The sequence below is a fragment of the Montipora foliosa genome, chromosome 2 (genome assembly GCF_036669935.1).
Source record: "Montipora foliosa isolate CH-2021 chromosome 2, ASM3666993v2, whole genome shotgun sequence".
NCBI lineage: Eukaryota > Metazoa > Cnidaria > Anthozoa > Scleractinia > Acroporidae > Montipora > Montipora foliosa.
Genome location: NC_090870.1, coordinates 45,687,814 through 45,705,313, shown reverse-complemented (window position 1 = coordinate 45,705,313; position 17,500 = coordinate 45,687,814). Strand labels below are relative to the sequence as shown.

Genomic DNA, 17,500 nt, shown 5'->3' with positions numbered 1-17,500 from the left:
AACAAACATTTTTGGAGAGGACAGCTAAAGAGCTAAATCTAAGTTAAACTGAGCAACAATAATATGAATCTTAACACCCCTTAACTTTACATTGGCAAATAGCTTCTTTAAACAGATTTATTACATTGTTAAGATTTAAATTCAGTGTACGCTTTTCCTTATAAATGTGTTACGTTTCCGATTTAGCATGAGCTGAAATGCTCACTGAGCGTTGGTCGAAAAGAGGAAGTCCTTCTGAGATGAGTCGTTTTGTTCCATAAAGACCGAACTGTTATTTGCCTTACCCACTGTTTTGCGGTAGCCATGCTGGTTGGCCAGTGTGTGTAGCAATTTGTAGAACAACACGACACAATTGCTGCATAATTTCATCAGTGTGGAAACTTTATCTGGCATAGGTTTATGCATTGACATAATTAGGTTGAGAGTTTTCAAAGAGACTTCCAAACTTGAATGAGCCAGCAAATTAACGAATACAATATGATGCTTTTGAAGGGACGACGACAAGTTAGACCTGCGGGGGGGAAAAAAAGAGTGTGAGTTACTTTAGAAAGTCGAAACATAAGTTCCTTGCAACCTGATCCATTCTAAGCCAAACGTGATCATCGCAGTTAGAGCAGTTTTCAAATGACCGTCGATTGCAATTGCTTCTGGAGTGGTTTTCAATCGAGTGCCGTGAAACAAATACCAAAGAAATTACTCCGTACAATCAGAGCAGGTCCAAACAGCGCAATGAACCAATCGAAATTCGTAGCAATTCCATGTAACTAATGCTCAAAGCGCGGGAAAAATCGCGCGTGCAAGTCACGATTGGTTTTGGTTTTCCTTTTCATTGGTTGATAGAGCGAGTTTCAATTGAGTGTCGTAAAACCAAAACCAAAGTAATTACTTTGGCCAATCAAAAAGGACGGAGACAATCCAGCAAACCAATCAAAACTCGAAGTAATTACATGTAGCCGACACAAAGCGCGGGAAAATGTGCACGCGCGAGCCACGATTGGTTTTGGTTTCACTTCTGATTGGTTGGAAAACTTGGCGCGAGAACTTTGAACCAATCACTGAGTGAAGTAATCATAAACCAAAGTAATTATCTAATTACTTTCGACACTCAATTGAAAACCGCTCTAAACTGGTGCGAAAATTTTAAACCAATCACTAAGCGCAGCAATTGCAATCGCGTGTCATTTGAAAATTGCTCTATAGTGAACAACTATTCACTGAAGTGGAGGTGGCTCGTGGTGAGGAAAATATCCACAACAAGCCTTCGACACCTAAAAACCTCTCTATTTCTGTAATGATTACAATATTTTCGGGCGCAAATCCCTCGCGAGTTGCTCAGATATGACTAGCAAAGGATATTTGGAGTTTGAGTGGCCAATCAGAGCACATCTTCAACGACATCCACTGTTTTAGTATAATTACTAAAATTAATAGTCTTTTCTTTTTTTCAAATATCTATGCTTGATAAATACATCTCGGCATTAGTAATACTCTATCACCCAATCCCTGGAATGTAATTAACTATGAAACTTGAAGTAAAGAGAGTTAAGGGAGATGGACACCGCTGCTACTGTATATATCTTCCCTTTAATATAAGCTTGAATAAACGGCTGAGGATAAATGACAGAATTTCTTACCTAAACAGCTGCTCACTTTCCTTTTCACTCGACATTAAATGATGGAAATTGCTCAGCAAACCCAACAGCTGGCAAAAGAACAACGCAGTTGTACTTCAAGCAGTGATTCCGAGATTCTCACAAGAGTCTCACATGATACCTCCTCAATGCCAGGTAAAATGGTGAAAAGGAAAAAAACTTTTTAACTGGTCGTTGGCGCTGCGTTTTGTTTTAATGGCGAAATTGCCTTGCCCGAAACAGTTGCCTAGCCTTTGTCAAAATTAGTCATCGACAGATAAACCTTGGTGAAGGTAACCCTCAACCTCGTTAGGGGGAACAGAGAGAGAAGATGCGTTGTGTGACAAGCGTTACTCGCAATGTATCTGACCAGGGGCCCGTTTCTCGAAAGTCCCGAAACTTTACGGGACATTTTGTGGTGTCAATATTGCCTTTGCATCTAAATTCATGAAACTTCATAGTCATTTTTCTTTTTGTTACCTTGTTAAAACATGTTAAAAAATCTTCGTTCCAAACAAGAGGTTGGCAGTTTCACAAATGGCTTTTCGGTCCAGAAACGTTTTCAGGACTTTCGAGAAACAAGCCGGATCTCACAATTATTGATAAGTTTTGAACAGACAAGCGAGAAGCGTTGAGTGGCTATTGCTTCTTTCAATTCAGTTAATAGTGATGGGAAACGGGAAGCTTTGCGTGACAAATGTAAGCCGTAACGTTTCTCCCCATTACAGTTTTTTTCGAACTTGGAAAGCAAGAAATATTCCGTGACCAGCCCAACCCGTAAAGTTTCGCTCCGTTACAGACAACTCAGAAACAGACAATTCTGTTATTATTTTTAGGGGAAGAGGGTTGAAATGGTTTAAAAAAAATTTTTTTTTTTTATAAAGTGGTTTCCCCCACACACCCCATTAAAAAAATGAATGGTCCTTCCCATAGCGAGAAGATGGACAAGAGTTGCAAGGACAGCCTTACCTGAGCTAGGCTTGATCCAGCAGGTGATTTGACGCTTGAAAGACAGCTTTTTACGACATCATCAAGGATATGTGGATAGTACAGCTCCAATTCCTTATACATCTGAACAAAAACCTCCAGCTGCAAATAGAAGATCAATTTACAACCAAAGGAGTGCTTTCAGTTACTTAAAACTTTCAGCACTGAGGCACAGGCCATGAAAAGTTTACAGGAAAACAACCAATGCTATTGACTTTAACCGTAAAGAGGACTAATAGTGTATCAATAAAGTGCACCATTTATATACATGTAATGAAATCTTTCCAAAATCTTTTCAATTATTTTCTACTTGAGCATTCACTAACAGAGAAGGTTTGCAAAATTCACATATTTGTGAAAAAGCTCTTAGGTGAAACCTGTAAGAGGAAAAAAAAACTAGATTCCCTTGCCCCTGCAATAATAATTATTGTTAAACTCTGGACTCTTACAAATAATAATAATATCAGGACAATGCAACTCAAGGCTTACTTTGTTTGGATTTCTGCTGTTTATCATGACTTGGTTGAGGATTCCTGCAGCTAAGGTTTGTCCACTATGTACAGCAATAATGATCAACAATCGAAAAATGTTGGGAGACCTGCTCGAGACGACAAGAACAGAACTAAGTTGTGATACATATAAGTACATGCAACTTAAAGTGACTGCTGACCCCAAAACGTGTTTTTTCCAAAATGTCACTTAAAAACAAACAGACTGGCAGATGTCCGTTGCAATTGATTAGACACATACATTCAGTAGGTGCTGTACATGTATGCACATGTCTCTAAATGAAGTTTGAAATCTGTGCTGTATGTCAGTAGGGGGAAACTGACTTGCTTGATATTGATACAATGCATAAATTATGTAGCCACTGGTACACACAGTCACACACATACATGTAAATGGTAAATATCATATTAAATTTTGACATTGTCCTCAACATCTTCGCACCATCTTTGGCAAGTCAGTATTGGAAGACACTGATGGATGAATGGCTGGCATGTTGGCACTTGTCAGGGTATTAATGTTGGTTGTGGCAGTGTGGATTTACATGTACATGTATGTGCAAGTGATCATCTCTGTTCCACCAAGCTACATGTACTTGCCCATCATAATAAATAATTCTTGTAAAGGCCATTATTCAAGACCATTGAGTAAGCCTTACTCGTTGCCATTAGACATCAATATTTCCTTGCACAGGTATTTTGAGTGACAGGCCATCTCCTTTAGAAACTCACTCTCCATCTGCTTTGAATCTAAGTGCAACGAAGAAGATCTGTTTTTGTTCAACAGACTGTGCCTTTGAACAGCTGACTGATGAAGCCTGTGCAGCAACAACTCCTTAATTCCAAAAGCACAAAAAATAACATAGATCAGTTTCGGTAATCACACTTACCAAAGTTTTTTATAAACAAGAGTAATGGTAATAGGAAAGCTAAAAGATTGTAAAAAAAGCCAAATTGAAAACGATTAATCAAACTTAATAACTCTGGAAACATCTTATAGGATCAACTTTTTTCCAGACCAGATTAAAATGTTGTGAGATGCCCTCTGTTAAGAATACATGTAGATGTTGACATGCAGCAAAAAGGAAAAATGTTTGATATGATGATGACAATAATAATTATTTTATTGCAGTACCAGTCGGACAAAATTATTATTGCCCCTTTAACATTGAGAATTACCATAGCAAGAATAAATGACTTCTTTACTTCAGCTTGGCTGGCATTGGCATCCTCACCAGCTGGAAGTCAAGCAAAACAACAAAGTTATCATCAACTGGCCCTTTTTGTCCAAGACACTGGTGTTGCCAAAATTGTGACATAAAACGAGATGCTAAAAGGTTAGCAACTATGGAAAGGTTTTTTTTTTTCAGAATATAAATTACGGTATTTATCCTTCTTAGTCACCTCTGCTACTTGATTCTTGGCAGTTTTTTAGTAGAAACTGGAAAATGTTGAATGCCCCTTCTCCCGTGTTTTTGATAACATCAACAATGGATGACACCAAACTTTGAAAACAAAAACAAAAACAAAAACAGCATGGTTCAAGGTCAAACTTTAAATTTAATGAAATTTGTAAATAATTATTATTATAAGGCTTGCAGGGAAGTGCACAATACAACTATGTAACTGAAAATTCTCTTAAAGTTATTCTTTAAAAAGCCAGCATGAAGTTGCTGCCTGGTCATTAAGATACATGTATTTTTCAGGTCAACACAACTTGAAGGGCTGTAAGTATAACCATCATAGGTAATTACTTCACTTAAATGGTGGCCAAACTTTGAGTGGTAAAATGGCAAATTAACCACACTAGTGAGCTGTGATAGTCCTCCTGAGTTTTGTTTGCAAACAAGGAAAATTCTATGTAACAGCAGCTGCCTCTTTCCTTGGGTAACTTATAACAACTTGTAACAAACTTAAATGAGATAAATTCAATTACATTATGCAGGATTCTTGTCAATTTTTAACAGAAGGTAACCAACACGTAAAAGCAGGAGCTCAGAGAATTTTTGGCAACATCTCAGGTCACCACTGTTCATAAAAGAATAGGAATTTTTCCTTGAATTATTGTTATTTATAACATGACTATAATTATTCTGTCTATTAATTTGTTAAATATAACATTCAGTGAGAATCATGTATAGATCGAGACTCATGTATTCACAGAGATTATTTTGTCCTGTTGATTTTTTTCATGTGTGGATGCCATGTTGTCAAAGTGTCTCAAGGAATGATGAGATCTTAGAATGGCCAGGAGAGGATTGGTGGACATCAATCGCCTGGTTCGTTCTGACGCAGAGTATTGCTAATTTCTTCTGTCAGCAGATTACGTACTTACTGTAGTCTGCGACTGTGATAACATCCCAACATAGAAAATATGCTATAAACAGCAGAAATTGTTTTTTAAATGTGGATAATTTCGAATATTTCATTGGAAAAAAGCTGGTAACATTTGCTTGAATAGCTGGTAAAAAGAACCGGTTACATGTACAAGCTCTTTTAAAACAAGAACCCTGTATTACGTAAACCAGTATGGAAGGAAGTAGAGGGGAACTTATATATAACCTCCATATAAATATCACTATACTGTAAAACTATTGTACATAATTTATATGTCGAAAATCAGGGAAGAATGGAAGGTGATGACAGGAGCAGAATGAAAGGAAAAAAAGGGAATAAAATTTACTTAACAGAACTCTACCTTATTTTCAATTCCCCTCTTTTCTTAGATTGCTCTACCAATTGAACAAGAACTTCTGAAGACACTAAAATTGAGAAAGAAATAGAATCTTACTGTAAACTCATTATTCAGGAAAGCAATTACAACAGACCCCATAATTCCTTGTCTCGATAATTTTTATATCCATCATTTAAATTTGCTTCCTATGCTCTTACACTAAAACTGATCAAGATACCGGAAAATTAGTGCCCATAATTAGGTGCATGCCAATTTTTATGGACATCACAAAGTGTCCCCTTGCCCTTCTCCCTAACTAAGTCTGTGGTCACGCACTCATGCCTAGAAATACACACAATCATTATTACCATCACAACTTGTCCCTAAAACGCTACTTGCTGCTCAAGTATGGTAAACCATAACCAAAATCTAACTTGGCTTATTGATGTTAATACCAGTAGGTGTAGAAAATACTTCTAATAGGCTTAATAGTCCTGACACTTCGTATTGGATATCAACATAGGGCGTGCTTCCAGTTACTGTAGGTGTACACTGTATATCAGCAGGGGTTTCGTTAGAAGGCTGCTGGTCACCGACGGTATAACGCCATCTATTTGTCAGAAATTTGCCTCTCACCACCGGCTACTCTGCCGTGATTTTCACTCAAACTCTTGTAAAAGACAAGAGCGACTTTCACTTACATTGATCAGCCCAGGCATCTACTGAAACGTTATTGAAACTCCTGTATCAGACACTTAAGTGAAAGAGACATATTTATGTGCTGTACTTATATGAAGTTTGTTGAACATGCCATGCTTGATGCTTGAATCATGACAAGTATTTCACACACAGGTCATAGTGCTGTAAGAACATTTTCAGGTTTAAGGTCCACTAAATTTTAACCCTACGTCCCCTTTAACCCTTCTCCACCTGAGAGTGTCTGGCTAATGCCAAATGATAAATTTTGCTTCCTGACTGGGGGCACTTAAGGTCCGAATAGGTTAACACTGTAGCTTACAATTTTGAGAAGAAAAATCCATTTTTAAATTAATTACTTACAGGCATCAAGAAACTCTTTTATAGTCCCCTTTAGTAAATTTGGTGATAAGGTAGCAACATGCAGAAGAAATGGAAGAGTAGCTAGCTGCTCAGCTGGATTAATAGCAGTCTTTGCAGAGCAGGGAATACTTTCCTGAAAGGAGTAACACATTATCTCAACATAATAAATAGCTGGGGCCGGTTGCTCAAAGCCTGGTTAGTGCTAACAGTTGGCTAAGAGGTATCACAACCTGTAGGTTTCCATGGTACTGTATTTAACAGTGGTTAGCACTATTAAAATGAGGTTAAACGAAGTTTAACAAAGTAAACAACTAGGAGCGACTGCAGGCTATTGGTCAGTGGTTGTAGTATACTGGCGCATGCGTGGAATACCTCGTGCTTTGGGCTGTATCGCTTATTTATCAGTGTGGCGGGAAGTAGGAGCATTGTGTGGAGCCTTTAGTGGTTTTGTTTTGTTTTTTTTTTTTTCCCACTGTGTATCAGTGTGACAGGTGCCCATTCTTCTCGGGGGCGTGGGGGCTCATGGCTGGGTTGTCAGGTTTTGCCAGCCATCGGTGCAGTCTCTTTCGGGCACCCAACCTCCAAAGAGCGACGATGTTGTTTACCGTGCTTTAAGCAACCCCAGCCTGGACATTGAACAAATGGCTAAAAGACACAGTTACAATGCAAATTATTATTGAAACCTGACATTAACTAGTAGGGTACTACATGTACAATTCTGTAACTCATTCTCGGCTGTCAGCATGACTGTACAATGAGGGATGGCTTGTTTAAGTGAAGCCCAGTACAATGTAGTAGTTTCATTCCTGGTTTGTTGTTCTATTCCTCTCCTACCCACTTTTCTTTTCCCATCGCTAAATAAAAATGCAGTGCTAAATAAAGATGCAGTGCGACAATTGCCTCGACGACAATGCATAGTGGGCTTATAGAAAGGCCCAGGAGATTGACATGGAAGAGGCGCCCATTCAGGCAGCAATATTCACTTAATTCTACCGACTGAGCTACAAGGTCAGACGGGAGCAGGCTGTGGGAACTGAAGATGATGAGCAGTGGTGATCTAACCCGAAGGTCGTGGGTTTAATTCCTACCCTGGTCAGCGTTGTTCTCTGTCCTTGTGTGGGCCCATTTCCATTAGTAGGGCTAATGCTCACATGGTTCAAATGGGGTGGAAACCTAGCACTTCACATTGCACTCCAATCAGTTAACTCTGTGCAAATACAGTGTACAATGTACATTGTATATGTGCTACATGGCCAGCATTTGCAAAAACGTAATACTTCCATAAATAGAGGGCTAAGATTTCTTGTCCAAGAAAGGGAAATTAAAGAGAATAATTTATAACAACTGAAATGAAGACAAAGAACTCCTTCATTTTAAAGGAATGGCATAAGATAAGCAAAGGAGATGTTTGGATGGCCCGGCCAAAACAGATGATATTACAAAATCAATAATATGGATAATTTTATATAAATTGGAGAAGGTCCCCTTAAGATAGAGAGAGAGGAACTAACATGAAATAAAGCAAGGAGGTTGCTCCTGATTTCTTGGGAATGCTGAAGGGAAAGGTAGGTCAAGACTTGCACCATGGTAGGAGTCATAACAGAGACATCGCCACTGACACTCCCGGGGTACTGGCTTGCTGTGTACTCCTTAAGGGCTGTGGACAGTAGCTTGGGAATAAAAACTTCATGAAAATGAGATCTACAAAGAAAAAGAAAAAGTCGCAACCAGTTACATGTAGGTCAGCTCAGTTATAGTAAATTAAAGCACTGGACTACTGTGACCAAAAAACAGGGTGTTTCACAGAGTTAGCACTGTCAGCTACATGTACTGTAGCATTGTCAAGCCTATGACACCATGATACTGATAGGAATTCAACCAAATATAGTAATTGTTACAACCTCTGTATTTGTTTGGTTCCATTACCATGATCAGGATTTCTTTTTTTCAGTTTTCATTAGCCAAAATATGCAGGATGTCACGTAGCTCCTCAGAGACTTGGGCTAGACTAACATAACATGAAATTACAGCTTGCACTTCTTGGATTTCATCTCACCCTGCATTATACAGTTACTGTAATTAAAGACTTGTTTTTACATACCCAATGTGAGCAACAACCCAGTCAAGATGAGGAGAGCTCTTCATTGCTATTTGAAGGAGACACTGCACACAAACATCAGCCTGGCCACGCTCAACCCTACAGAATAATGATAGTATTTATTGTTTTGCTTCAAACCGTGACAATTACCAGTAATCAAAGACATGTGTTGACAACTTGTTTTCAAAGTTAAGCATTTTAAAAATAAAAATTAATAGTTGTTAGCAAAGGAGTAATAAATACTATACATGTAATTCTAAAGCATGAACCTGTCTTTTCAAAGGCTGCACTAAAGAAGTGTACACACAGGAATTTTGTGTATTGACTAATTAATATATATAATAAAATTTTAGAAAAACTAAAGAAAGCGGGAACAAAAGATAAGGTCTTATTGGGATAAAGAAAGTTTCAACTTACAGTTTTGCACTGCAGTGGATTGCAATATCCATTAAGCTCTGAACAGCAGGAAACAACATCCATTTATGAAGCCCTTCACTGAGTGACATAGTAATGCTGACACCTACTGTACCAAGGATATTGTATCAATGTTGTACAACTGAAGTGTAGGCAATTAACCATTAATGTAACCCCCCTTACTACACGTACATGTACAGTGTACATACTTCCCCTTTGCTTTTTTGTTATAAAAAGAAAAATTGCCACAAAAATACGAACAAAAAAGGTGTGTAACTTCTTCAATATACATGACTGTGTACATTGTATATTAAAATGTGACAAGTCCTAATTGTATTCCCATGTTTTGTAGAGTTCCACAGCAAGGCTTAGTGAGCAGAAAACAGCTAGAAGATAAACACTTAACACAACTCAACTGGAAGCCATTAAAAGCATTTGGTAACTCAAAAAACATGACTGTGTTTAAAACTCCAAATGATACCTACATGTACAGTACTACATAATACAAAATTAATGTAACAAGCACAATACTTCACACTGAGAAGTGATGTCAAATGAGCAAAAACCAAAGCCAAAATTTTGGTCTCTTTCATCTCAGTAGCATCATCTGAGTCATATCATCCTGAAAACCCCATCTCACAAACATATTGATTAAATCGCATGGGACAATGAAGAGTTCATGTACAGTACACTACAGTGTCTGCAAAGAGCACAGCATTTAGAGTTCCCAGTACATGTACATGTAGGGCTCTTACCTAGGGGAGGGTGAAGCGGGATAGTAATCTCAAAAACAATACCACATTCAGTGTTCACTGCAAAAGTTAAGCTGTATTTAATACAGGCTTGAAATTTGCCTATTATTTGATAATAATACTGCAATCATGTTAGTATAGGTACTTGTAATCACATGATTTTGAGTGCAATTATTTGGAATAAATAAGCACAGTAATGGGCTCCTGCAAATTTACAACTGCTTATTTAAGGCAATTTTACTGTCACACAAGTAAAATGTAGTTAATGGATCGTGACAATATTATCTGTAATCCTTTCATGGTGGCACTGTTTTTGATGTAGCATTTGTGCCATCTAGTTGCCAAGGTCAGCAAACACTAAGGGTTTATTGTATTCTTGCTTCAAACTTCACAGCTTTGTTGTCGCTAGCAGGCTAGTACGATCCACAGCATTGGCACTTTTTTCAAAGCTCTCTTCACGGCTAAGAGTTGACATGTGTAACACAAAGTTCTCTTGTAGAAGAGCTCTTCCATTTGTCTAGCTATAAAAGTATGTGAAAACTTCTTAGAGATCACTTATGTTCTGTTGTTCAGTGCAGTTAGCTTTGAATATTGGCCTCGAGGTTGGGCCTTGTTGTCTGTCAACTCAGGAAACTCCTGTGTGGTGCGGTTAAGTCTGCAAAGCGACTTCCCCCAAGCTTGTTGCCTTAATTTTGAATATTGCCTGCTAACAGATACAGCGATGTCCGATCCAGCACGTGCTGCTTTGCATTCAGCTCGTAGTGCTGAGGAGATAAGTGACTCAGAGGTTCCTTTGCCACACAATCGCCGGAAGTCACACAGGCTAACCTAATGCACGCCAGTGCCCCCCCATTAATGCCAACTGGAGTCAATGTTTGCTCATAACTAGTAGTTAGCACACAAACATAAGGAACAGAGACATTAATTCCAAATTGCACTAGAAAGAAATCATGTGATTACCTATTAATAATTCACATGAAAAACTTCGAGATGGTTATTAAGGTGGCTGGAACCAGTTTCACCACTTTTAGAGACCTTCTTATTAGATGGGTTATAACTACTATACTGTATCACGTAACAGCAATGTTATGGTACCATATGAAACACCAATTATTGCTTTACAAAATGCGCTCACAATTTTGACGTAATAGGTTACCAAGGCAACATGAAAGCTCTCCAAAAACACCCTATATTTCGTCTTTACTTGCTTATATCTTAATAATGAACTCGGTGACCCCCATTTTTTATTGTAAAATAGTAATTAGCAATTTGAGATAGGACTATCTGCAAAGTTAAAAAAAATTCTTGGGAGCCAATTCAGAGCTACCTTAAATTTTCGAAAAATTAAGGTAGCTCTGAATTGGCTCCCAAGAATTTTTTTAAACTTTGCTGATAGTTCTATCTCAAGATGCTAATTACTATTCTACAATAAAAAATGGGGGTCACCGAGTTCATTATTAATTTAACCCATTGACACCTAAACCGGCCAAAACCGGCCGCGCGCGATGACCCCTGAAATACCTAAACCGGCCAAAACCGGCCGTACAAAATGGCGTCTTGATCGGGGTTGATCTTAGGCCTCTACCCAGTCTCCCTTAGGAAATCTAAATTTTTTGTTGTTATGGAGATTTAGAAGGATAATTGACCAATCATTTGCCGTGTTGTGAGCATATTTTGACAGCTGATAAGAGACCCCACAAGGGCTGTCTTTTTGCCATTTCGATCGCGCGATCAAATTACGCGAAAACAACAGCCGATGCGCTAGATAGCGCACCGAACGATGGGGATATTCATGCTTTTTTTTTTCGGATTCGGAGGATCTAGGGATCTAAGGGATCTTTTATGGTTTTCCTGTAAGAGGAGGGGATATTAGAAACAAAAATTTTGATTTAGGTGGCTTTAAAAGTGACGAAGAAGACGGTGAAAACCTAGAGACCGATGATAAACAAGAAGCTCGCTGGAATGATCAGCTCGATAGTATTCAAGTTCCAGATTTCGTGGCAGCCACTGCTCGGTATTTCGTTTTAGATAATCAGAATGAATTAAATATTTTTCCTAGTTTTCATAGGAGATGATCTATGGGAATTAATGGTAAACGAAACGAGTAGGTATGCCTGTCAAAAACTGTTAAAACCCCCGGGCGCATTACCTTTTTTCATGGAGTAAGCCGCGCAGAATTAAAGGCCTTCGTAGCAATTAACGTCATAATGGGCATTGATTTGCTCCGAAATTTAGCTTTATATTGATCAACCGATGGATTTTTTGCAAATAACAAGTTTTTTTTGTCCTAACATAAATTGGTAATCGAAGGAATTTTCACCTTCGGCATACCTCGGAAGATCAGTGTCTTCAACAAATGAATCAATCCGATCGTGCGTTTATATTCCGTAAAATGCGAGAATACCTCCAGCGATTTTCTCTGTTGGTTTTCTTGTGTTTTGTAAGTTATCTTTCAGTGAAAGTTTTCGAAAGAGCACTTTTGTACACAATTTGACCTTGTTTGTTCTCTCATGAAACATGATAGTGATCAATTAACTAAATTAATCTTGCGGTTTTGTGCACGTGTATTTCGACAAACAGAAAGCTCCTCGTGAAATTTTGTTTCGGCAGCGGCGTTTGGGCATAATTTTTGCACTTATACCTGCAAGAAAACAAAGCGATTGGAATAAATTTCAAGAAATTTTTATCCATTGAGTGGTTAGATTTAACTGTAAATTGCACAAGGCATATTTTGAGTTATACTATATATTTTTCAAGCGCTTTGTTTAGTTAGCGATCAAAAACTTTCTTGATTGCTTAACGCGCGCTGCTTCGAAAATTCTACCTTTACATTTCCAGTTGAGCCTTAAGACGTGTTTTGAATCACTTTTTAGCAATATTTTTACATCATCTGGAAGTTCACTGTTTCTTCTTCAAGGTGAACTTAATTCTAGAACTCAGTATCTTGTGTACATTTACTGCGCATATGGTTTATTTTTAACGCTCGCTTTCCAATGCAAAACCTCGAAAATTTCCCAAGTTATCTTGTACAACACAACAGCGCACGCGAATTAGTCCATGGGTTAAGATATAAGCAAGTAATGACGAAATATAGGGTGTTTTTGAAGAGCTTTCATGTTGCCATGGTAACCTATTATGTCAAAATAGTGAGCGCATTTTGTTAAGTAATAATTGGTGTTTGATATGGTACCATAACATTTCTTTTACGTGATACAGTTTTGTAGTGACAACCCTTCTAATTAAAAGGTCCTTAAAAGTAGTGAAACTGGTCCCAGCCACCTTAAACCAGATGAAACGCATGCGTATCACACAATCAGGGAAAAATTACGTAATAAATTGCACCGTCCAGGGCGCATGCTTAATTTTAAAACAAAAGATTTGATTGGTTCTGACCAAACTCTATTGTTTATTAGCCAATCATAATCCAGAATTTAAATGTGTAATTTGCACTGGTATTACACTTTTTGCACTGTATATTACACTTGAACTGCACTGCCCTCGGCCAATCAGAATGGAATAATTTTGTCATTATATATATTATTATGATCGTGGAAATATCAATGTGACAGTTATGCAATGTAACCATTCAAATGACAGTCCAATTGGCATGGAGGAATTAATCTCGTAAAAGACAAAGTGTCATGATAGTAAGTCATTGACATGTTTCATAAATCAAACAATACTTAAAGTACTACATGTAGCCTACCTCTTCTCCCATTATTTTTTGTAACAACTTGTCCAAGAAGATTTAAAGACCACTGCAAGATGTAATCATGATAATTATATTGCATAGAAATCACTGCGCATGCTCTGAAAGAGTGTACAACAGTTTAATACGGGAGCAGGGCTGGTGCAGTGGTGAGAGCAGTTGATTCCCAGATTCGACATCATATGTGGGTTGAGATTGTTGGTTCTCTACTCTGCTCGCAGAGGTTTTTCCCTGGGTACTCTCAGGTTTTCTCCATTCGTCAAAAACCAACATTTGATTTGATTTGTTATGAATGCAATTTTTGCAATTGCGTAAAGAAGCCTGAAAAACTCAGGACTGTAACAGGGTTTGAACCTGTGACCTCATGATACTGGTGCGATGCTCTAACCGATTGAGCTGTGAAGCCACTGACATTGGGAGCTGGTCATTTGTGGGTTCCAATGTTCCCATGAGGAATGAATCAACAACGAAATGATATATGAACTGCGGATATGAAATCAAGTGAAGCTATGATCCTCGCAGTTATGAACGCAATTAATTTTTTGCAATTGTGTAAAGAAGCCTGAAAAATTCAGGACTTCAATGGGGTTTGAACCTGTGACCTCATGTTACGGGTGAGACGCTCTAACCAACTGAGCTACGAAGCCACTGTCATTGGGAGCTGGTCATTTGTGGGTTACAATGACCAGCTCCCAATGTCAGTGGTGAGGATCATAGCTTCACTTGATTATTATTATTATTATTATTATTATGACAGTAAAAATGTATGGATGCCATATGGATCCCTATCCAGCCAACCTGGGGCGTCGAATGTAACCCAGGAGGCCCTAAGGCTAACAACTCTGTAACTTGATCATGTTTTGCCCTCTTTGGATGTCTTAATCGACAATACCCACCGTGGTTCCGTTGTCACTAGCACCTTCCGTAAGAAGACCTTCACAGGTCTCGACCTCAGGACATTAATTGACACTCAAAGTTTTTAAGATCAACAATACTTGGTTGGGCTTCCACAAGGACATTGTTAAATAATTTAGTTTTCATTTTGCACAAGAATCTTCTCCCCGTTCATCTCATTGATAAATGTCTCTTTTGAACACAGCCATCGACAGAAATGGCTCCACTCAAAATACCACTTCACAGGGTAAACATTACTTTAATAATATTTATAAGTTACCTTATTTAGGCCATTTTTCTACTGTAGCTCAAAGCAACATACGTCGCCTTGTAAATCATTAGTGTCATGAACTTGACATCAAATTAGTGTTTACCACGTTTGAATTAAGAAATCTTTTCTCAGTGAAGGATTCTGTCCCCAGAGAACTTTGTTCACGTGTGATTTATAAATTTACTTGTGCTTGCTGTAATGCTTGCTACATGGGCGGAACTGGTCGAAATATTCTGTAACTGACGATGATGTTCGTAACATCGAAACATACCTTGGAAATTAAAAAAATGTCGTAATTTTCTTAAAGATAATGATTTGCTTTCTGCTGTCTTGATCTTATAATATATACTGTAATATATAATAAATAAACTAAAATTACTAAAAATGTCTCTGTTCACTCTTCTGCTATCCTCAAGACATCGCTTTCAGTGTGCGGGTAATGTTCAGGGTGTGCAACATGACAGCTCATCTGCATCCGGAGTAGAATCTTTCCTCCTCGAGCATCGAACAGTTCTCTCATAGCCTGGTCTACCTCATTGGACCACCCTCCTAGGACATATACATGTACATGTACATGTATGATGATGTTATATTGCTGAATGTCATATCCTGGGAACTGCTGCTTGAGTTCCCAGCATATCAATTCATACTTGGTGATCTTCTCTTCTTGTTTCTTTCCTCTGTTCTCCATCCATGGGTAGCTCATTTCTACTGCCAGAACTCTCTTCTTCTCGTGATCTATAAATTTCACATCCACTCTGTTCTGCCTCACTTGCTCTCTTACTGCAAAGAATGGGATGTCCCAATATGCTTGGGCCTCATGTGACTCATAGATGGGTTTACAGAGAGATCTCTGACACAGTTAGAGACACTGACATCCTTCAGTCTGACTCATTCCAGTCTGCCATTAATCTTGATATGTGGTAGGCTGTCAGGTCCAGGCGACTTGTAGATATTTAAGTTTTTTAACAGCTTTTCTACTTCCTTTGTGTTACAGAGAATGTTTGAAAGTTTACTGTTGGTAACATATTCTGGGTTTGCGAATGACCAAAGAATACCGCAGTGGCACTGTATCAGAAAGCTGAAGTTCTCTAAGCATTTCCCAGAACAGTACTTTGAGGACCGCATTATGACGCACGAGGTATTTATTCTGCGCAAGCGCAGAACAACTCGCCAGCATGTGAGGGATACTTTCTGCAGTTTTGCCATAGAGTCTACATAGGGTGTCATTAGGTTGGTTGGTATAGGTCTTGCGTACGTGATAGACCTTTGTCGGTGTTAGCTGTTCATAAAGTTCGAGTATACCCACAATGGTGCGTGTAGGCGCCATATCCCAATTCTTCAGCCAAGCGAAGCATCCCCACTGGTTCAGCTGGTCATCCTCCCATCTAACTGCGAGAAGCTTTCCTTGCCGTCTCTTTTCCTTTACTTCAGTTTTCCGCCGCTCCAGTGCAACCTTTTTGAAGTGCTTCTTGGACTTATCTCTGGGTACATCAGGTCCATCTGTATTGTCACGACACTTGTGGTGCAGAAAACTCAGGTCAAGGGTGATGCCCAATTCCTCTGCAAACGTCTTTAGTTAGCCTCTTTGATGAGCGACTGATGACCTTGATGTGCCACATTCTCTTCAAACGCCCGCACCAGGCTCATGGTTGAGTCCTCGTTACTGTACAGGGTAATGGCCGACTTGATCTTAGTCATTTTGTACTCTTCCTATACTCATCTCATTCCACGTCCTCCCAGAGCCTTTGGCAGATAGACAGTTGCTTTTAGCCCTAGTGGGTGCTTGCCACCACTCTCACACACGATCTTCCATGCCTGCCTATTGATGCCGCGTAAGTCTGTCAGACACTAGTGTTGGGACCACATAAGGTACAACAGCACTGGCATGGCAAGCTGATTGGACGCTTGAACTCTGTTGGTGTCTGACAGCGGGCTCGACAGATGACTGAGAGTCTCTGCAGGTAGGTCTTAGTAGCACGCTACAGAGCCAGCTTCTCTTCTTGAAGTAGCCGTTCCGGTGCTCCTAGGAACCGGTAGGTTGTGTCTTCCTTCAGGCTATTGATGACCGTCTCCCCCGACTTGAACCCTTCAAGTAAATTAACCGGAACACCCCTTCTCATGTTGAGGACATTGCACTTCTTTGGATTGCAAACCAATGTCCTCCATCACCTTCTTTGTCATCTTGAGTACTCAGTCAAGCTTTGCTTGAGATGCCGCGAAGACCTTCAAGTCGTTAATGTACAGTAGATTTGTGACTTTGGACCCTACCGGTCTTGAGAGCCTATAGCCCTCAGTGGAGCGCTGGCATAGTGAATCTCCTTGGGGTAGACCTCTGTTAAAACTGATCGCAGGCGAAGTCTCATTGCCAACTTTGGTGTAAGCAACTGTCATGGTGTTCCATACCGCGAATAACCTCCTCACGACTTCGCAGATCCAGACTGGGAACCTGTGGACTAGCATGATCTTATTGAGCCAGCTATGATTGACAGAGTCATAGGCCTT

General features: G+C 39.1%; 1 protein-coding gene across 4 annotated transcripts in view; it reads right to left on the bottom strand.

Annotated features, from left to right (window-relative positions):
* Nucleotides 1-17,500, bottom strand: part of LOC137993278 (integrator complex subunit 5-like) — a 37,548-nt gene that overhangs the window by 11,665 nt on the left and 8,383 nt on the right. Inside the window, exons 4-16 of one of the 4 annotated variants that reach the window (XM_068839020.1) lie at nt 13,828-13,879; nt 9,373-9,478; nt 8,959-9,054; nt 8,369-8,558; nt 6,858-6,990; nt 5,823-5,886; nt 4,529-4,629; nt 4,304-4,362; nt 3,784-3,959; nt 3,108-3,219; nt 2,601-2,720; nt 1,635-1,702; nt 285-511 (exon numbers count right to left, since the gene is read on the bottom strand). In XM_068839020.1, the coding sequence (XP_068695121.1) occupies nt 285-511; nt 1,635-1,702; nt 2,601-2,720; nt 3,108-3,219; nt 3,784-3,959; nt 4,304-4,362; nt 4,529-4,629; nt 5,823-5,886; nt 6,858-6,990; nt 8,369-8,558; nt 8,959-9,054; nt 9,373-9,478; nt 13,828-13,879 (1,504 nt within the window). The remainder of the gene's footprint in view (nt 1-284; nt 512-1,634; nt 1,703-2,600; nt 2,721-3,107; nt 3,220-3,783; nt 3,960-4,303; nt 4,363-4,528; nt 4,630-5,822; nt 5,887-6,857; nt 6,991-8,368; nt 8,559-8,958; nt 9,055-9,372; nt 9,479-13,827; nt 13,880-17,500) is intronic. The other 3 variants (XM_068839022.1, XM_068839023.1, XM_068839021.1) reach the window with 3 other exon arrangements.